This window comes from Cuculus canorus, chromosome 6 (assembly GCF_017976375.1).
Source record: "Cuculus canorus isolate bCucCan1 chromosome 6, bCucCan1.pri, whole genome shotgun sequence".
Taxonomy (NCBI): Eukaryota; Metazoa; Chordata; class Aves; order Cuculiformes; family Cuculidae; genus Cuculus; species Cuculus canorus.
In genome coordinates this window covers 22,282,956-22,305,466 of record NC_071406.1, presented here as the reverse complement: position 1 = coordinate 22,305,466, position 22,511 = coordinate 22,282,956, and the positions used below count along the sequence as shown (strand labels likewise).

General features: G+C 38.3%; 1 protein-coding gene across 1 annotated transcript in view; it reads left to right on the top strand.

Moving 5' to 3' along the window:
• TLK1 (tousled like kinase 1) overlaps window positions 1–22,511 on the top strand; it is a 75,004-nt gene that overhangs the window by 5,274 nt on the left and 47,219 nt on the right. Inside the window, exon 2 of the mRNA XM_054069960.1 lies at window positions 19,901–20,019. Coding sequence (XP_053925935.1) covers window positions 19,901–20,019 — 119 coding nt within the window. The remainder of the gene's footprint in view (window positions 1–19,900; window positions 20,020–22,511) is intronic.

Genomic DNA, 22,511 nt, shown 5'->3' with positions numbered 1-22,511 from the left:
AATCAGTAAGCAGGAAATCCTGATTAAATAATTGTTTTTAATTTTATTTTACATTTGTGCTTAATTATTTTTCCTAAAGAAAAGTTGATTCTAATTGGTCTAATTTGATCGTGCCTCTTGCTAGGCAGGAGGGTATGCATCTATATGCATTTATTTAAGCAGTTATGCAGCTTAGATTCTTAATGTTTAAGAAACATATTTTCCCATGCTTTAGACAGCTTTTAGCTAACTTTATTAGCGAAATAAAACGACTCCTAATTGTACTAGATACAGAAGAAGAAACAGATATATCCAAATGTGTATTGCATTTAAACCAGATTCAGTAGAATTGTCTGTAGTTGGTAAGTTGAGTTATTTCTGGTCACTGCACCTTGCAAGATTCAGAGCTACTGGATCAAATACAGTTACTGTTTCTTCTTGTCCATCATTTGGAAAACAAAGCCAGGCTTTCCTGCTTTCTAGTTTGTCACTTGCTCTTTAGCAGTTCCGAGTAAACCAACTATGGAAGTGGCTGGACAAACAAAAATGGTAGAAGTGGTTGCTGGTGAAAGCTGGTCAAATGCTCCACAATTCCAATTTGTATGGCTTGATGAAGGCTGCCAGTGATGAGAAGTTTACCTAAAATGTTTAATACTGGAGCCCATTTTTTAAATATGCAAATAGGAGGAGTTATTCGCCCTATGCTCCAAAGGCCTTTTTAGCTTTAGCTGGAGAGGCACTGTGGCTGACAAGTGTCCTCCAAGGATTTAGAGGGAAAGATAGGGGTTGTTGGATGATTACACAACTAAGACTGGAATCTCTTCGCTTTGGAATGGGAAACTAAACTTACTGGAGGTTTTATGTGAAGCTGAATGTCATGGAGGAGGCCGATATTCCCTGGGACCTCCTCTGCTTGCTGAGAGGGGCAGCAGGAGCATTAAGCAATGTATCTTGCCTCATCATATCTGCACAGTTTTAAGTGAGTGGAAACTTAAAGGCTGTGGTGTCTTCTTTATAAGGTCTTTAAGAACAAAGCTCTCTGCAGTTTGGATTTAAGAGATGAGGATGCTGATAAGAAACTCCAGAGTGCCTTTTACAGGAAATGAAGCCTGACAATAATTGCTTGGAGATGGGCAGGTACTGGATTCCCTTTCCTTGGACTTAGAATACAGCTAGACCTGTAAGAGAAAAGAAAGAAAAACATCTTCATAGAGGAATAATAAGAAATGTTGGCTATTTTAGAAAAATCCGTTGTGTGATGTCATATACATGTAAACGATACATACATACACAACCTTTCAAATATTTGATGTTATGACTGTACCTTGAGCTCAAAGCATATAGATGCTTCAAGCGCTGTGTTCTGCAGCTGTAGCTTCTGGTGGATTGCAAATTTTAATTTTTTTAGTGAGTAATGGAACATCTGAACTATATGCTTAAGGACAGCAAATTGGAAAGTAATGTTAAATACACAAATAAATATTTAAGTTGCTCTTCACAACTCCTGTAAATCTGAAAGAATATAATTTAGCTCCTGGTCTTCACTTTGTGATTCACTGATGCACTTTCAATCATGCAGCTTTAACAGCAGAGGCGTTTCTCCTTTCTCTTCACCACCACTGAACCCTTGGAGCTCTTGATTCTATGAGGACAAACTCGGATGATGCTACAAGCAGGATTTCTAATAGTTATTTCTTTTACTCCTATGGCTTAGTGCTAATCAGGCCCGTAGAGTGCATAGCTGTGTTTGTTCAGTATTGCTTTTTTATAGTTAATGCTGTGTTCTCATAGGTTCTGCAGTTTTGTCCTAAATTTTGCAGCTGTACTTCAGCTAATGCTGTTTGGGTCCTCAGGGAGGTTACAGTCTTTGCTATTTCTTAGCTTATTCCTACTAAAAGTGATAAGAGTAGTAGTGTCCTTTAATGAGTTGATATTTTTGTTATAAAGCAATTGAAAATAAAATCCACACGCTATTAATAGTATTCTCTGTAACATCAGTAGAAACTAAAATCTGTTTTGAATTTATATGTACAGAATTATGATTTAAAATGTTTATTGGTTTAGACAGGACAGATTTTTTGTTTGGTTAACACTGGTGCCTTACAGCAGGCTTTATATTTTTTAAGTGTTATCACTGTAAAGACCAGCTGTATTTGCACATAATAGGCTGTAATGAAACCAGTTCCCTTAACAAATTTGTTGTATGTATGGCAAAAAGTAGAGTAACTTGGAAATAGCTTTGGTTTTTTATCTTTTACAAATACTATGTTACCTTATGTAGGAAAACTTTGCAGGTTGTTGTGTCTCCATTTTATGGGCAATTTCCTTTAGTCTTGATGGGTAATGATCTGTTTTTAACAGTTGTGTTAAAAGATTTACCTGAAGTTTTGAACCTTTACAGAGTAGAAGTCCTTTGCCCTATTTTTTTGTAATGTTCCTCTTGGTTGTCTTTTGCCTTCCTTATAAATAAGAGCTCTTATTTGAGGGGGAATGGCAGCAATATTTGATAACAACTAAGCCAGCATTTGCTGCCCTTTGAACTAGAATTTGTAGTGAGTAGAAAATGATTGCACTTTGTCTTAGTTCAGATCTGGTATTTAAAAAATAGTGTTACACTGTCTGTTGAAGGAATATGTTTTTCTCTTTATGTTCGGCATTGTGCGTACTACAGGATGATGTCTGTTCTTCAGGATAAATTTATGTTGGAATACACACATTAAAACGCCACACACATTAGTGTGATTCACAGCTTATTTATAATGCCTTGTTTTCTGTTGTGATTGGTGAGTTTACGATCATCCCCGAAGACCCATAAAATCTTGGCTTGGGTTTTCTGATCATCCAGTTCATTCTGGCTTCTTTAAGTAGTTTTATCTAACTATTTTTTTCAGGACAGAATCCCTTCTGTGTGCTTTAGTATTGCTAAGATATATCCAGGGAAGTGTCCTGCTTCCCTTTTCCAGCTCTTTACCCCCTGGGGTATGCCCTCCACCAGCCAGGTGAGAACTTGCTCTGTGGCAGGAAGAGCAATGGTGGTCTTGGTAGTGTGATAATCTTCACAAAGTGTGTGTTTGTTTGTTTGTTTTAGTTATGATGATGTTTATTGATTACTAAGACTACATTTATCAGTATTAGTCACTACAGGGGTTTTGTGGTTTTTTTGTGGGTTTTTTTTTCCTTCTGCAGGTCAGTTCTTCCTTGAACTGCCTGTTGTTTAGGGGTGGTTGCTACGCCTTTGGTATGTGTTTTAGAAACTTTCTGATTGTTAGCGTTGCGTTTTTGTTTTCTGTAGTTTTATTCACAGTACTGAACTATAATGAAAGGCCATCTGGGAAGTTTTCTACAAGCTTTAACTTTGAATGGAGTAATTCTTGTTCTAATACCTTTGTATTTAGTATTATGAAGAGCCATTATGAGGGGTGGGATTTTCATATTTTAAAGTTACTATAGAATACAAATAGAATTCCTGAAGATGCAGGTTTAGAATTTTCAAATGAGATACAAAAAGCACTTTTTGCTGTGCATGTTATGGCCTAATATGTGATTGCTTTTTTGTGAATTTCATTGCCAATTTAATTTACCTCTACTTATATAATCAGATTGCATATTACCTCTTTCTCAGTAAATTGTATTATTAAATGATTGTGATACTAATAATGCCTAAGAGGAGTAACACAAGTATCCAAACTATGAAAGGCAAACACCATCGTCTTTGCTTCCTTGTTAGGTGGTATTTTGTATTCTGCTTCCATAGATCTTCTTCAGTCTCTTGCTTGATATGGGCTGTCATGTCCAGGACATCCAAGTGGTTAATATTAAGGAAGAGGCAATTTCAGATATCACGCATGCACACACATTTATATGTACACAAAATGTGTGTGTGAAGTCGTGATGAGCTGTCTGATTAGTTATTAGGAATACTAGTGTTGTTGTTAGGACATCCCATCCCCCCCCATAGCAGTCTCATAAACAAGCTAAGCTTACACAGAAACTTCAGCTCCTTTTACTAAAAGGAGTTCTAAATTCCTTTTGTCTGTTACTATACAGTTCTTAAAAACTTGCTTCATTTTTTTTAACTGTAATTTTTTTAACCCCCCTGATGAATATTGCGGCTGATACAAAATTTGGCTGCTAAATTAATTGTGCTGGTTTTTCCATATCTTGAGTCTTAGCTTTATTTACTGCTGTTAGCTTTTAATCAGAAGAGTAGAAATGTGTAGTTCACAAAAAACACAGAATCTGGTTGTGTATTAGATTATATGTTAGTATTATAGTTCTTGTATTTTTCTCCCTGTTTGTTACACTTGCAACATATATCTTAATTTGGGAATGAAATATTGAAGCTATAGCAACAAAATAATTTCCAGTAAATGACCTTAATAATGATTTCTGCCCCCCCCCCCCCCCCCCATGTTGTGTGATTGAAAGTTGACCTGATTTGTTCTCTTGGCTAAATTGCAATGTGCTGTTCTCTCCAAGCCTTTCACTTGTTTTTCTCTTCTAGAGAAGTGCAGACAACAGGCATGGGTCTCTGCCAATGTCTCACACCACCTTCCTGCTATTTTCCTTAAATCTTTCTTTCTTCAGGTTTATTGGTAAAAAAAAAAAAAAAAAAAAAAAAGTGCTATTTTTTCCTTCTTTTTGTTGTTGTTGTGGCTTTGAAACCCCATCTTTCTAAGGGAGATGAGTGAGGAGGCAGCAGTACCAGTGACTGCTAGAAGTTGGAGGATTTGGCTGTGCGCCACCATCCCTATGACTCTCTGGGTGGGATGTGTGCTCTGTCCTATACCAGCTTCCTTGGTCTGCCTCCTCCCCTTCCTGACTGATGCTGGGACACAAGGGTGACCTCCAGTGTTGTTCTGCTCCTTTGCTTCCCCGTGCTTCTGTAAACTGTCCTTTACCTCCTCAAATCGTGGTCCCCCTGCTCAGCTTTCATTTTTGCATGCAGTTGATTTTGCTGGAGGAAGGATAATCTGGTGAGAGGAGCAGGCGGCTGTGGTAGGAGCAGAAACCTTCTGGGTGTTCAGGTGTCAACTGCCCTCACCAAGCTGATGGTGATTTGGTTTTGTGAGGGTGTAGCCAGGTGTTTCTTCCCTTGTGTCCTGTGGCACATCACCATGTGGGAGCTCTCTGGCTGTGGGGCCAGCAGTGATGGCGAGTGCTTTATGCGCTTAGGGGTTCACAGCCACGTGTGCCTGTGTCTTGAAAGACTGGAGAGGGATATTGGTTTACCTTGGGTGTCAAAATTCTGCTTGACCACCGGGTACTGCTTGAGAAAAGGTAAAATGCAGCTTTAAAATTGTGGATTAAGGTCCGGATGAGGTTGTTTGTTGTTTTTTTTTTAAATAACAGCTTCTGTTAGTGTTTTAATCTTTAATAATGGAAATTCTTCATGTTTTTGAGACTTTAAGTTAAGATGGGTCGATACAATTGCTTTTTGTTACACCCATTGAGTCACTGAATCTGATGGGTTTATTGTATAAATGATCCAAAGGTACTGAGCAGAACAGTGTATTTCTGGCAAAATAAGACATTTTCAGTGTGAGTCCTTTCATTTGGTAAATAATTATAATGGCATGCAATACTCACTACATGCTATGGAACGCTTTGTTATGTGAAAGCAGTAAATGAACATAGTGAATTAGTGATTCAGGTAACTGCCAAGATAGATAGTGTGACTAGCTGCTAGGGATGTAAACGGGCTTCACAAGAGACCAAACTGATCTTTTTCTAACAGTTGTACCAAAGCCTGCATGGTGTTCTCAGTAATTTGTGTTTGTGCGTGCCACCTCATATTTAGAAGTTTTTCTGTGTGTAGACTTCTGTCTTACATGCCTTTTAACTGTGGCAACACGGTAACTGCATTGGCTGCAGTGACCACCTCTGGTGGCACGTAGCATCCAGTGGCCATGGGTCCCGCTGGGCATGGGCAGGGTGAGGAGAGTGGCCTCCAACTTACCATTTTCTTATTCTCTGGAAATTGCTGTTGGTGAAACTTTTTGTTTGCTGATGAGTTTTTATTCAGTTGCTTTTACTAATTCTTACATTTCAGATGTCTTTTTGTGGCAGAGAGAGTGAGCCTGCTAAAGCAGCAAGCCTGGGACTGCTGAGGGAAGAGCATGGTGTGTGCAGAAGGTACCCTCACCTGTGTGCAGGGTTTTAACCTCTAAGAGTTTTAACTTTGTCTGACCGTACAAGCACTGATCTCATTTGGACTGTCTGCCTTTTCTAACTGATGGAAACAAACCTGTCAGTTCGGGATCCTCAAAGTCCATTATAGATTTGTTGATAGTTGATTCAGTTCTAAAAAGGTCTCCTGTGTGGTTAGCTCAGAGGTAACTAAACACCAAAGTCGTAAGTATGGAAGCAGTCATGTTAAACATAGGTAAAACGCATCCTGATTTTTCAACTGTTTTGGTAAGGTGTGCCACTACCTCCTGGTAGCACTGGCTGTTCTGTCTCTGTCAGACTGGCTGTACAAGCAGGCTCCAGGAAGCCCGCTTCAGCCATCCAAGGAGTTTAATGGTTCTCTGTTGCCTCTGGTGTGAGCTATTTTAAGGAAAAGCCCTGCTTTACCTCCTGTCACTTAGGGAAAAGAACTTGGATCACACTTGTTCTTGCTTAAATTACAGCCGCAGTGGTTCACAGAAGCCAGCGGAGAGTCCTTATGCTTTCACCAAGAAGAAATGTGGTTAGTTTTGTAGGGCAACAAGTGCTATGCAGCTGAGTGTTCAGGTGCTCCCCGGTAGTGGGTTATGTTAATTGCACTAAGTATTCTTATGGGTGTCTTGAAATATGTTTTGTATATATACCTGACATGTTTTTTTTCCTGTTTGCCATATCAAGGACTTATTAACTGTGCCCATTCCTAATTTCTCATTGCCATTAGGGTTTTAAATACATTTATGTTATAAAACTTTGTTCAGGTGATCACAAACCTTGTTCCATCTTTGTTCTTCACTCGGCCTGCAAGATGGACAGTTCTCAGGAAGGGACTGTGTTGAAAGGAATGAAAATCCCTTCTTCCTTCTAAAACTTGAATTAAAGTGATAGCATAGCAGAAAAGAAAGCTGGTTTAAAATTAATCAATGAGCGCTGGACAAGAAGTGACTGTAGCACACATTTCTTTAATGATAATGTTGAGCAACACTAAAACTGAGTTTTTGACCAGTGGTTACATAGGATGTTTGTCTGTTGACTGGGTGGGTGCTGAGTTTTTAGAAGTGTTCAGTACATAAAGTTGCAACTGAATTTAAGATACGCTGTTGGTAGCTATGCTGTAAGAAGGATGAGTACAAAGTTGTAAAATACTTTCCCCTTAGCCTTAAACTTGATTTTTCACTGATTCAAGTGTGATTTCATACAAATCCAATTTTTCCTATGTCTGTAGGATGCAAGCAATGCTGCAAGGGCCTAGGAAAGTGTAGGTGTAGTCATTAATACGTCAGCTTTGTGTGTGTGTAATTTATCTGTTGAGAGCTGTGTTCTGTGGGGCTCCTCCCTGCAAGGGACTTCGAGGAAATGCTTTCTTCCTCTACTCAGTGAAGTTTGGATTGTCTTGTCAGTGTGGAGCCTGCTGGTTGAGTTGTAAGTATATAAAAAAGGAAAGAACAACCACAGAAACACCTGAGGAACAGTATCTTGTTGCCTGGTTCTTTTAGCACTGCTGAGCTGCTGGACGGGGTGCCCACAAGAGGAAGGCGGTGGTGGTATGGCCTGGCTCTGCATGAGCTGCCTACTGGTGTGGTGTTTTCTCATGAAATTCTGCAGTCTAAATCTTCTAGTGTAAGGGGGAGTTTGTTTCAATTTTGAGTATTTCCAGTACTGTGCACGCCATAAGGGTATTTTGAAAGGAGGAAATTCACTGTGTTATTTGAGGTTAATACATTTTTTCTTAAAATAGTGTAGTTCAAAAGCCAAAATAGTTGATTAGTCATGTGGTTATAGTTAGAGGTAAATTTAGAGGTGAATTGTCCCAGTAGAGGTGAATTAAGCTTTTTTTGCATATTTGATGTTAAACTGTGGCCTCATATAAGTATTTGGGGGTAGAAGTTACATTCGATCGCAACATATGAATTAAGTAGATTAATACATTTGGAAATACTTAGGATATTTTGTTTAATTTTTTATTTGTGTCATATAATCCATGAAAAATATAGGTTAAAAGTTAAGTACTCTGATCAGCAGATCATTATGCCCTGTGTGCTCCAGGGCGCGGAGTGCTTGCCTCAGCCTCAAGGGTCAGTGGGCTGTCTGAGATCTGGGTGATCATAAGGGTAGAATGGCAGTGGGAACTACAGAAGTAAGGAGATTAGGAAGTTCAGGGAATTAACAACTGAATCACACTCCTATTGACACAAATACAGCTTTCAAATACCAAATGACTGGTATTATAACTCAGAGAAGTAAGCTACATTTACTCTATACAATTGCTCGAGGGAGAGGGGTTGGACTGACTTTCTACTCTATAGGTAACTTGCATAGAAATTTATTTGGGGAAAAGATGCACAATTTGTATTTGCTCCTTCATAGTTTGCTTTTTCTGAGGAATGAAAGTGAGAACCAAAACCCTGTGGGATGGGGCTTTGCTCACTCTTCCTGCTTGGTAGGTGACCTCTGCTTTCAGCTTCCTTTTCACTCCTTCCTTAGATAGCAGAAACCACTGTTTATTTTTGATACGTGCGAAAGGCCCGTGCCATTTTAAATTCTTGCAGAACAGCCATTTCGTGGGCCTGAGCATTTAGAGCTCCCGATTTGTTTCCTTATAATGGAATGCAGCAAATGAAATTTGCTGTACTTTCTGATATTTCTCTAGGTAGATGTTTTTTCTTCAGGACTGCACCAGACTTTTCGTGGTTTTCAGCAGATAAATAGATGGAGAGATGGAAAGTAGTGAGCTTTTGTTCAGTGTGATGCACTTTTTGAGAGTATTACAAAAATGGTGTTATCTTGTGACCTATTAGCCTGCATCACCAAGTGACCCATGAACTTCTAGTGTGCTTCTCGATGTCTCTTCCCCAGAAGGATAGGGAGCATCTGGTTTTGCAGCAAGTGAAGCTGAAATGGACAAATTCTGCTTCTTCCTTTCTGTTTGGATACCTTTTACAGAGCTGTCTGGAAGCAACAGTAATTGCTGCAGATTCCTCTACGTAGAGATGAATAGGGAGCTGGTAGAGATAGGCAGGCAGAACTTCACCTGCACGTGTGCAGCCCAGGCTGTATTAGTTTTTATATCTCTTGACATAATGTTGTGCTCGAGGCAGATGTTTGCTACCTAGGAGGACAGTCTTTTAGTGTTTCTGCCACAGATGTCTTGCGTAACTTTGGGCAAGACATTAGGTGCTTTCTGTAAAGTATAAATAGACTTTTCTTACCTTATAGAGGGGATTGTAAGCATAAACTTCTTGTCTGTGTATTGTGTATTTGTTTATTGATTGTAGTAGTAGTACAGTGCAACATAGCAACACTGATGCTGCCTTACGGGACACTAAGGACTTTTTTACTTTTGATTGACTGAGGATTTCCAGTAGACTAAAGCAACCCAAAGGAGCGCCATCATATTTTCTTCTAATCTTCCTTCTAACTTGGTAGCATCCAGTCGCAAAGCAATGCATTTAGTGTAGTTTTTTCTTAACCAGAACATTGTTCTTAACTGTGAAGAAAGAAAAGTTACTGCTTTTGACCTTACGACTGTGTGGTGAATCTTCTCTTTTCAGTAGAAAGCTGTGTGGAACATAGACAGGTTTTTTTTAAGGCTTTATGAGAAACTTTAGAGAGGTTAGTGTGACATCTATGCAGGCACTGACTAAAGTGGTCTGAGATGACAAGAAACATCAGTATTAGCTGGCTACCAAGTTGCGGCCCAAACTGACAGTTGTCTTGGACAAAACTTTATTGAAACCTCCTTAAATAAGTGCATTGTACCTCTGGTTATTATCACTGTAGGAGATGTTCACATCAGATACTGTTGTTAAGAAAGAGTTCTACTGAAGGTGCATTTGTTTTTCAGTATCTATACGTTTCTTCTAAATGCTTAGAGCAGTACTTTAGACAGTGAGAGTCAACTAGGCAGTAAACCTGCACTTGGGTGTTATTGGTTTTAGCTGTGAAGAGTGCAAAATGGTCAGTGAATGCTATGTTAACAAACCTACTTCTCTGAAACACTCTGGCTCTGCCAGTTCACTGTTAAAGGGTGGAAGTTGGTGGTGTTGAAAAGCCACCAAACCACCACCAACATCTTTCTGTTAAATCAGAACCTGCTCCTTGACCATTCTTGGCAGTTCAGAATATTCTAGAGAACAATTGCAAGTGGGTAATCCAGGTTTTTTAAAAAAGCAGGAAAATATGACCCTAGGGATTGCATAGTGCCAAGTTTTAAAGGAATGGATACTGTTCCTTGTGAAGAACATGTTCAGGTATCACCCATCTAGTTTGTATATGTTCAGAGTGTTCACTTATTTGTCAGACTTATTCTGTATGTGCTGTTGTAGCCAACATTTTGGGAAGTCTGTGTTTAGCAATTTTTTTTATTATTTAAGCTCCTAGTTGTATTAATTCAGAATTAAGTCTTTCCAAGCAGGACATTTTCAGAAGGGGTGTTATTCACTGATGCTACTTTTCTGTGGAGTATTTTTTGTAGTGGCTTTTCCATTTGATTGATGGGTGAGTGTTCTCATGATGGGGAACAATCTTGTAGTTTGAAATTTTGACATAGGAAGTACACTCTGACCTTACCTAACTCAGTATTGGTTTTAAGAGCCTGGAGAAGGGATTATGGAGTGTGGAGAGGAATTTTGAATGTGGGGAATTTTTCTTTCGTGTGGACTGTTCTGCTCTTGGGCACAGCAGGTGGTTCTGTTACTATACCCGTGAACTGGTCTGTGGAATACAGTTTTCATCTAGTTAAGGTGTGTGGAGTAAAGGAGAAAATACAGTGATACATTGCCTCCTTGGTGCTGTTGAGAGATGACAATTTCAAGACGCTACTAATATACTGCATGTTTTTTCGGTTGTCCTTTTTGCCTTTGTTCATCACGCTAAACTTCATTCAACAGACTCGGGAAGGACCTTGTGATTCTATTGCTCATAGCAGTATTTGCTATGCTAACGCTTCCTGTACAGTTTGGAGAATGGATGGGTAGATGCCATGTTGAATGTTCTGTGCTGTATCTTATCTTCTCTTTGTTAATTATTCTGTACTGGCCAACTCCTGTCATTAACATGGAACAAAAAACCCATAAAACCCCTGCAAAAAGAATAGCATAGTAGTTTCTGTGGCAAGCTGGGAGGAATTTGATCTGTGAAGAATGCCTTCAGGAAAAGGTACCATAAAGAAAAGTCTAGCTAAAATCCAGCCAGTTCAAAGGATTCACATGCCAAATAAAACTAAATGTTTACTCATTTTCTGAATAATGAATAGGATTGGACTGAGATCCAGCATGCTGTTGTTTCAGTGAATATTGCAAAACAGGTTCAGTAGCTTTCAGCCCCACCAGCACCATTTGTTGGTAGATGTCAGTCTTGAAAGCTGCCATAGACACAAACGTTATCATTTTTCATGTCTGGGATGTGATTTTTAAAGGTGCTCAGTCGAGTTTTTTCTTTCTTTTCAAGTCTTTCTATTGCCTGTATTAGTGCTCACGTTAAATACTGTGCTGCACTTCAAACAGATTGTGTTTACACCTCTGCAATGGGTATGTTCTCTGTGGTCTTGAAGGAAAGCGCGATTACTCATATGCGATATGTAGGGTGAATGCTGTTACGGAGAAATAAGAGCACTTTGTTGCTTCAGGAGGCTCATGCGTTGCTCTTGGCCGTGTGTGGCGTTCAGGCAGCTCAGTTGTGCTTGCAAGGGGTAGGATTTGTAGAGGGACTCATCACAAACAAGGCATCACCTGCTTGCATAGTTGCATGCCTAGTTCAGCCCTAGTTACAACAGAATAGACCCTGAGAATGCTATTGTTCTGTTGTGTGAATCTCTCTCTGAGCTGTGAATGAGCTGTTCAGAGTTACCATCCTTATGGCATATACCCACATGCATGAGTATGTGTTGTTGGTTTGTGGCCGAATAAAGGGGTTGGTAGGCAACCTTGAAATTAATCTCTGCCTCTGCTGCCTGCTGCTATCTGATGAGATGCATAATGACTGAAGGATCCTTAGAATGAGACACCTAGCCGAAAGATGGGGAGAATTAAACTTCCTTAAACTGTTACCTGCAATGCTTCCTAGCTGATCTGGAGTTGGCCCTAGTTGTTTATTTGTAAGTCTTTCTTCTAGGCAGTAGTAGAAGTTCCCACAGGAACGTATTTCTCTGTATTCACTTCTGCTTTCCAGGTTGTTGGCTAAACAATTGAAATCCTAAACCTGGCAGCACAGAGATTAAGCCTATAGATCATTAAATTTTTTTTAGCGTTAAAAAATTGATTTCTGTTGTAGAAAGATTTGCAGAAAATATCTTATCCTTACTTCAACCGCAGCCAAGGTTTTCTTTGTTTCAGGTGAAATTTCTGAACTGTTGAACTGTTGGGAAAAATGAAATAAACAATGCTCAAACAGCATTTTAAAAAAGTGAGATATGGTCGTTTTAAAAAAACCTTCATAAAAGACTTGCAGAAAAAGATAGATTGCATCTTGGGGAGAAAAGGAAGGACACGGGGAATATTTTGTTGTTCTTTCAGCACCAGATGAATTAATGTTGAATGGTAAAGTCCAGGTAATCCAACAACCTATCCAAAATACACCTACTTGCCAACTCTCTAGTTGTGCGGGGAGTCTCCTTCTCTGGAGTTACTAAAAACCCATCTGGACATGTTCCTGCGCAGCCTGTGCCAGGTGAACCTGCCTTAGCAGGGGCTTGGACCAGATGATCTCCAGAGGTGCCTTCCAACACCTATCATGCTGTGATTCTCTAATTCTGTTTGGTTTTCTTTTCTCCCCATCAGAAAAACCTGGTTTTCTATATGTGGTATTTTAACAAGATCCAGCATCCAGCAATAGTACAACTGTAATCAGCAGGCACAAATTTTATAATGCTTGTCAAAAACTGCTGTCTTCTGATGTTTATAGGGAAGACTTCTTTCCTTATAATTTCTTAGATTTATTATAATTGTGTTTTTTTTAGGCCAAAACTTGCCAGTTATATTATTTCTCGCCTACAGGTTTTATGTAGAATAAAGACTGATCTGTCTGCCTGCAAATCATCCAGCTTTTTCCCCTCATTCCTCTCACCCCCAGCTTCCCATAAGCAGTAGTCACCCTTTGCTTGCCTGCCCTCTGCCCATTCATTTGGATAAAATCTTCTGCATTTTAAGAGGCTCAGTTTGTAGAATAAAAACTCTCTTTAGAAAAGGCATTTTAAGTTCACCTAGGCACCTTAGCAGTGTTTGGGGGAGTGTGTTAGGAAATAGAAGTGCATGAATGGAGAAGGTAATTTCAGTGAGAAATACTATTTTGATGCTTCTTTTTCTGTGTTGTGTGCTTTAGTATTACTGGCTCAGATGCTAAGAAACGTTGCATTTTCACTGTTTATTTAAAAAGGCTATTAATTAAATGGATGCTGTTCTTCCCTGACTCTGGGCTTAGAAATCTCTCTCTCATTAGGTATCTCTTATCGCTCTTTTCAAGCAGCTGGTTTCACTTGAACATCAGGATGTATTTTTCCCCTTTTCTATTGCATCCACTGCTGCTGTTTGACTTCAGATACACTGAAGCTTTGCAATTTGAATGTAATACACTGAACTTTTTCATGTTACCTGTTGTTTGGATGTTACATAGTCCTCTGCAAAATAAGTTGATCCTCCTCATTGGAAAGCTCAATGATTTTAAGCATTTCTAGATTTCCAGGTCAAACTTTGTCGTGGGTGATCTGTAGCTATTGTTATTTTGTTGAGTATTTTGGAAGAGCTGATACCATGGTAAACTGTGTCCTCCATTGTTTAGTAGCCATTGTTAGAACATAAATATAGTCTGGGTATTTTCTTGTTTTGCTTTAAATCTCAGAGATTGTATCTTGCTGTCCGCCCTAGTGGCTGCTGATTTAGGTTGAGTGGGACCTTCTTGACTTCTGAGGCTGAAGTACTGAATGACTGTGGCCTCAGGACTGTGATTCATGTTGGTGATGCACTTCAAAGCCGCCTGCTAAGGGCAAGCTATGTTTTTTTTCTGTTGTCTTGGAATTGAACTCTTGTCAAATCACTGCTGCTTGGCTTTATGCTGTCATACCAACATGTCAACTTGTTTTCTTAGCACATTAGTAGTTTTCAAGGCTGTTTTGTAATTGTTTTCTGTGGTTCTGCAGAACTTGTGGTGGTTTTGGGATTCATTTCTCAATCACAGTACAAATGAGACTATTAGATTTTAAATGGAACAGGTGTCAACTTTTTGCAATTTAAAAATAAAGAAATTTGCTTTCATTCCATACAGTTTGATGTCTTACTGTATTTTTGTTTGCCATGCTTTTTCACTTGTTTAGACTTATATTTTAGAGCTCTGTATGTTCATTCACTGACAAACTTGTTCTAGGTTGATCTATTCCCCATTGGCCTTATAAGGTACTGAAGCATATATAAAGTATAAGCTGTAATAACTAGCAAGTTTTAATCGGAAGAGACCTTCATCAACATGATGATGAGTTGCTAATGTGTACCTAGCTACAAAATAGTTTGCTACTGAATAGTTTGTTTTCTTGGAGGCAGAAATGTTAGCTTCATTAGCTTATTTTCCTGGAGAATGACGAAGTCCTTTCTGGTTGGTTCTGCAATAAGCGAAGTCCAGAGTTTCAGAAAGATAAGAGAGAAGAATAAAGTTGAGTGCATGGTTTGTTTGGTTTAAGTTTGTTTTGTTTTGTTTTGTTTTTTCCTAAATGAGACAGGAGGGTAGCTCACTTAGAAGGAGATACTTGTGGCAGTGGAGACAAGATGCATCTTTGTGTTGGTGAAAGAACAGAAGAAAAATAGTTGTGTGGGCTGTTTTTTTAGGAGGCTGCTTCAGGATTTTAAAATCTGTATTTTTAGTAATTTTCTGTAGTCTGTTTTACATTTGATATTTTAAAGCTTTCCTTTTATCTGCTGGTACACGTGTGTTCTAGAATGACAAGAGCTGTCATACTCAATTGTTATGAAGTTAAATCATTAGAGCATCAACATAATGGGATAAATGCATATTTAGGATATTCCAGATTGAAATAAACAGTTACTTAAGGACTTTAGGGATTGCATTGCAATGCTGTTAAACACTGGTTTCTCTACTTGGAATGGTTACTGTTCTTAAAGTCTGATGTTCATAGCTTCAAAGATTATTTAATACCTATAAAGGAATTTTGATTAAAAATGGGGAGGCGAGGGGGGTGGGACAAAACTGCTTTCCAGGTTGCTTTTCTTGCTATTTGAAATGTGTGCCTTCTTTTATTTTTTTATCTTTTTTTTTTCCTTTTTTTTTTTTCTTCCTCCTTTGTTTTCCCATCCGTTTACCCTTTTAGTTGGATATCAGATTTACTGATCTAAAGGATGCTACTGTCAGTGAAGAGACTACGTGGTGGAAATATTATCAATGTTAATGTGTAGTGTTCCTAAAAATACATTGGACTAATTTTCATACCATGTATGTGTTACCATCTGAGCGCTTGCTAGAAGCACATCAGGAAATTTAATTTACATTTGAGCTATTGATGAACTGTTGCCTTCCCCTCAATAGGTAGGTCTGCTTGTTGAAGTATTTTGCTTCGGCATTAAAAGCTATATTAACTCTGTTAAAGAAACTAGACCAAACCAGTATGCCTTTCGCTTAAGTGAAGGGTGGTTTGTGCTGGCCTTGAATCAGGAGAAAGGAGGCCTCAATCCAATCTGGAGAGTTGTTTTATGAAGAATCTGGCTTCTGCATAATGAACTTTATTTTCATTTTAGAAAGCTGACACTGTGTGAATGTTGATCTTTCTTCATCTCAAAGCTGTAGCTGATTGACAGATAACAAGAGTCCATGCAGGGTAATAAGAGTTGAAGATAAAGACTGAATCTTGGAGCCCAATTCCATTTTCAGTGGTAAAGGAAAACATGTCTGATCTCTCAAGCCTTTGTGTTTGGATCTGCAGTGCTGCTCTGCAGTCTAGTGGTGTTCAAGATGGAGATCATAGTGTGCATGTATGCCAAAAGATCCAGTTGCGCTTGCAACTCTCTGCTGAACTTTTTTTTCTGAAATGTCATTTTTGCTGAGGTATGAGCAAATAATTGGTTAAGTAACTGGATGTTTTGCAAATATTCATATACTTGGAGGTGTGGGATCTTGGGGTACAAGCGTAGATTCATGTTACTGTTTTATGGTCACCAGTTCTGAAAAATTAAACTTGGAGACTCCTCTGGTTCCTTACATCTCTTTTTTTGCTGTGGTAAAATATGCTATAATTGATTGTACCAAATGCCGTGAAAAAGCTTATAAAATGTTTCTTTGAATTTGTACCTTTGACTTTTGACATAGCCCATTGCTTAAGAAATTCTCAGGAGTGTGGAGCTCTTCTCAAAAGACTTCTTGCAAAAAGTGTTGTTTCCAGGACAAGAAATCTGTGTATTTTGTATTAGTTTTTAGAAGAAAGGCTGTATATGGTTCCTGAAAGATAAATGAATACGGAAGATGCCACCACTCTCACAGAATACAAGAGCTAGGAAGTGTTGGTAACTTTTTAAAAAAAATACTGGAAGAAGCATTCCAAAATCTGTAGTGGTTACAAGAAATAAACAAGTTTTTAGGGCTCTTCTCTGAGTTGCGGGTCATCTTCCGGGTGTTCTCTGTGGAAGATTATGGAAGTTTGAATTGCAGTAGGTGATAGCAATGCCAGTCTTCCATTTAGTGCTATTGTAAATACTCTCTAAGGACTTGCGTAAAGCGATCGTCCTTTCAGTTAGTGAGTTGGCTTTCAGGAATGAAGTCAGTTCAAGCAGGAAATCTGTGTGTATTTTCAAAACTGTAAGTTATGTCAGTCTTGTGGGCAGCAAGATCTTCTGTGAGCAGGAGAGTTTATGAAGTCTGATGTTTCAAAAAATTATATTTTTTTTTCCCTTCCATGGAGTGCCTTAAAGCTCACAGTACCTTTAAAAGTAGATAACTTGTGCTGAGAGGTGAAGGATTATACAGAACTCTGTGTTCTTGAAAAAACGGCTGTGTCTGGGAGTGAATGGTGTATTTTAAATTACAGCCTGAATGAGGAAGGCAGTTTTAATAGAGGTTCGTAAGATTTGCTCTGTGTTGAAAGAAGGTTTCAATCCAGCTTTTATGTGTTGTTCTTCAGATCACAAGGATGGCAGATCATGTGTTGCGTTTTGGTTCTGAATATTTAACAACAATAAACACCTAACCAGAACACCAAACATTAAAAAAAAAAAACCACTCTAGCAGAAATAATTCTGAGAATACTGTGCATTCATTAGTGTGTGTAGGCTCTAAAATCTGTACAGAAAAAAATGAAGGTTTGGATTTCACCTATGCTGTGGACTCCCTCTCCACCTGCTAAATTACCATTCTGACGGGTAAGGTAACCCAGGGTGTTGATCCATCTAGTGCATTAGTATCTAGATGCAGTACGTGACACTCACAGTAGCAGTTTTACCCTGCAGCACTTCAAATGAGCCATAGCTATCCACAGTGATTATTGCTTTTCTGTATTTCATAAAATAAACGGCGTAGGTTGTGGTAGTATCTGTTTCTGTAATATATGCACGGTTTGTAATTGCTAGAATTATGTCAGTAATTTTAAGTAAGCTCTGAACTTTTGTGGTCAGTAACTACCAAGTAGGCTAGTGAACAAAAATATTGCTAGTACTGCTCATGAAATGGATTACTTCATTAAACTGAAGTTGGTTATTTCATAGTAACATGCACTTTTACTGTTAGAAAGCAAAGCAGTAATCATTTAAACTTACCCAACAGATCCAGTTTGATTTGTTTCTTATGCTTTTTCAGAGCAATACTTTTCCATTAAGACATAGATCACATACATATGAGGAAGGGTATGCTGCACACATCTGCATCTTTTTTAAAAATTTAAAAAAACCTTATTGCACAAGTGTACAATTTGTTTTTGAAACTCCTTGAAGCAGTGCACAAGCGCATTTTAGGAATTTAAAAAGGATTCCTGATTGTTCTGCACTGCGCAAACACATAGTAAAACAGTCTTTCCCCAGAGAGCTTACAGTCTAAAATATATGTAGAAATTGGAGAAATTTTTACTAGGCAAATTCAGAAGCAGCGTTACAACTGCCGATAATAAGACAGCTGCAGTTTCAAACGGCGTGATTCCCCTGTGTTGCTGGAAAAGAGACCTCCAGCTCCGTATGCGGCTGCATTTGGGTAAACTCCCCCACCTCCAGAAACAAAATGTGTCTTCAACCTGACATGCGGAGTCTGATTTTTCAAAAGAAGGCTCTGCTAGTAACACACTTCCCAAATGTCTCCTTCCTGACAGTTTTTCTCTTGATGTGGTTTTCTTCCATCAGAGGAGTTATGGGTACTGGGCTCTGCAGTAAAAACGCACTGACACCATGCTCGCCGTCAGCTGCCTTCCCACGGAAACAGGGGCAACTTGAATTAGCCACATAGCAGAGCCAGGGCTTTCCCTGCCAGGAGGGTTAGCTGTATGGCCAGGAGGGACCAAAATGCGTGCTGCAGAAAGGTCTGTCTAGTTTTGAATGTTAAAGATTTGTGACATACCAGAGTCTTATAAGAAGGTGTCTCATTTCATATTAGTGGTGACAAAAGTGTCACTTATGCCTTGGTTGTCAAGGATACTTAGCTGATGGGCGGAAGTTCATAGAAGCACTTAAACGTTGCAAACTGTAGTTTTCATTAATAGGGAATTCCCAAAGTTTTTTTTCGTAGCACTGTTTGAATATATATAGTTAGTACTTGCAGTCCATTCTGAACTGCTGTGTTGTCCTGTGGAACTGAAAAGCACAAACTTGTTCAATTGTGTCTTAGTTGAAAAAAATGAGGCTATATCACTTTATATGGTACTTGAGGGATATGCTATTAAAATAGTACATAAAGACTTTGGCATTAAATATCTTATTTTAAATAAGTGACTGAAATGTTTCCACTTCAAGATAAACTGAATGTTCAAGTAGTTGAAAAGATAAAAACAAAGAATGCAATTTGTGTAAATATGGAAAACGGTTTGTCTGGATCATCTTTCAGACTCATTAAACAGCCTTAAGTGATTTAAATATAAATTAGAAAGCAGCACATCGTGTTGCATCCTACTCATGTAGGCTGAGCTCATCAGAAACTCCTTTTGTTCCTCCATTTCATTCCACCTTACTTTTCCCTGCCAGTGCCAGCAGCGCTCCTTTCCCCTGTGTTCAGCAGGGCTCTGTCAGGGCACCACCTGTGCAAGGGTCTCTGTTACTCTTGGCTCCTTTCCTATTGCTGATTCTGCTGCTTGCTTCTCTGCCCTTCGAACCTCCATACAACCCTGCATTCCCTTACATGTGTTGGACTGTGGTCCTTTTTTTTTCCTTTTTTTCTGGTGATTCTTGTTTTTTTTGTCTTGGACATCAATATGTTAATAGCTTAAACAACTTAATACGGAAAATAAGGGGAATGCAGAACTGGGAGGTTTTATGCTGGAAAGTATTTTGCTCCTGTCAGCTAGTCTTTAATCTATAAATAATTGCCTGTTTGGCATATCGCAGGATGCAGACTCCGCGTCTCTTACGTGCTTCGAACAAGTTCTCGTTTTCATCCAGAATTGACGTGGCTATTCTGATAAACAGAACCTTCTCCAAAATTTCTGGAATTCATTGAGTGCATTCATTATTAGGTAACAGGTGGTAAAGCATTGTCAACTTGAGGGTATAAGTTCTTTTCGGCATAGTCCAGTGGGTATGTTTGGCTTCTTTGTAATATTGGGGAATATAATGAATTTATTTATCTTTTTTAGGAGCAATGGATGAGCTTCATAGCCTGGACCCAAGAAGACAAGAATTGTTAGAGGCAAGATTTACAGGAGTAGTAAGTGGCAGCACTGGGAGTACTGGAAGTTGCAGTGTTGGAGCTAAAGTAAGTTCTAAGAGCAGCTGTCCAGATCTATCACATTTGAAATATTATACTAATTTATCTTGCACTGTCTTGCTTCTATATTGCACATGTGATTTACCTGCAAAAGTACTGAGTTGGAAGAGACTCTTTGGAAAATATTTGTTAGTCTTATTTTATTTGAGATAAGGTTGTTTATCCTGAACCTATCTATGGCATGGACTTCAAATTGTCTTTAAAAACATCACAGAATGGGCTTATACAGGCTCTTTTGTGGTTTCTTCTAGTGCACGTGTGATCAGAGATGGAAGATTTTCTCAGTATTAAAGTAGAGTTGTCCCTTCTGCAGATGGTCAGCTACTTAGAGTTCTGCTTGAAATAGACACAGGGAGTCTGGTGTGACCTCTACTTTTAAGATTAGACTTATTTGAAGATAAATATATCTAGGTTAACAAAGCCAAATTCTTTCAACTTTACTAGACGTTTGTATCGATTTTACGTATTTTAGTTGTAGACTTTCTGCAGTTTGTCCGTTAGTATCTAAACCAGGATAACAACACTTAAGGAAAATCCTTAGGACCATCAAATAGCAGAGCTTAATTACCTTCCATGTGTCATACATTACCCTTCAGCTGATGCATCTACAAATAAATTTGCTTTTATTACAAATTCTGTTCAAGTCACCATCTTCAGCTTCCGGGATTGATTTCTGCAGTACTATTGCCTAGCCAGAAGTACTCCGGTTTGTAATTGAATGTTCTTCACCACGTGTAGTACTTAATAAACTGATGTTAAAAGGGTATACTGCTATTTTTTTCAAGGACATTTCCCCCTTGACCAAAGTACCTTTGAATTCTGTTTCTAAAGTGTTTGCAATGTTCTCATGATTTTATACACAAGCTCAGTTAGTATTTTTCACTTCCTATTCCACATTTTAATTATCTATCTAGATTACAGAACAGAATACTTACTACCGGGTAGCAGATGTTAATGGAATTTCTGGAGATGCGAGATGTATTGATGATTATTAACAAACTATAAAGAACTGAAATCGGTGCATGTTGATCTTGCATCGTATCTTCTTAATTTTTTTTTTGAGAGTGACATGAAGGTAACTTACAAAACTGTAAAATATGTGACATGTCACTTCTGGTACTACCATTTTAACCAAGAAGTGAGTTAAATGGTCAGGAAGAGGAATCCGGTTGCATTAACACAGTGTGGTTGTTGCACTGTTGTTTTTTTAGTTATTGACCTTCTAATTTTGACTGTAAAAATGTATACTCGCCATATCTCATGATTAAAATTAGATAGAGACAAACAGAGTAATTCTGGCCAATCTTTCTTTGTTTTATTTTTTTCCCTTGGGTTCTCTATTACTACTTACTTACTCCCCTAATTTATTGGCTCATATAATTGCTCATGTAACTGCTCATAATTCATATTACTATTTGTCCTTTCTCATGACTGGGTCTGTACCTTTAACTTCATTTGACTTTTAGTGTGATTATAAACCAGTCTATTAGGTTTTGGTACAGCTGTGTTGGTTCCTTGCCTTATTGCCAGCCTTTCCTTCTCAAAATCTGTCTACTGCTATGTGTGTAATACATTTTCTTTAAACATAATTATCAAATTTCTTGGGGTTCTTTTTATTTTAATCCCCTGTGAGTTGCTGCTTGTAATTTCCATAAATCTATTCAGGTCTTTTTTTGTTGTCTGTTGTTAGTTGATTTCACTTTTAGCTGAATTACATTTCACTTTCAGCTTCTCCGTTTGTTCATCCAAATTAGCCAGTTAAAAAAAAAAAAAAAGAAATTTAAAGCAGCTAATTTCCTTTTTCATTCTGCTGTGTAAAACAGATTTCTTGTCCCTAGTACGTTCCAAGATCTGTATGAACAGATAATTTTCTGTCATCCAGTTGTTTAGCTGGATAGAGTATCTTTTATCAATATCACTAAATGCTTTGGTAACTGCAGAAGGTACTAACGGTGTATTCTGATTGATGCAGATCTTCACGTAAGACACTGTCCTTCTTACCTTTGACCAGAAATATACCACAAATGACCTTCAGTGTACAGTGCAATATCTCTTCTTTTTTGTTTGGTTTTGGGAGGCAGGAACATAGATGGGAACACCGATATCCATTTTTGTGATTTATTCCAGTATCAGTGAAATGGCAAATACATAGTTTTTGTTTGTATTTCTTTTATTTCTGACCAGTGTATCCAAGCAGATAACATGAAGTGTAGTAATTGATCTAGGCTGTATTTGGAATATGCTTTTTTTTTAATAAAATCTTTAGTGTTGGTCTTGTTTTTATTGAGAAAACTGATAATTTTTTTTTTTTATCTGATGTGCAGAGGTAAGTGGTAAAATGCAATGTATAAACATGATCTCCAAGTGTAAGTTTTCGCTTTGAAGGCAAAAATGAGAAAGCTTCCTCTTCACATACATTCCCAAATCCACATATACCCTATTCTGATTTGGCTAATCTAGCAAGAGCATACTGAGATTGT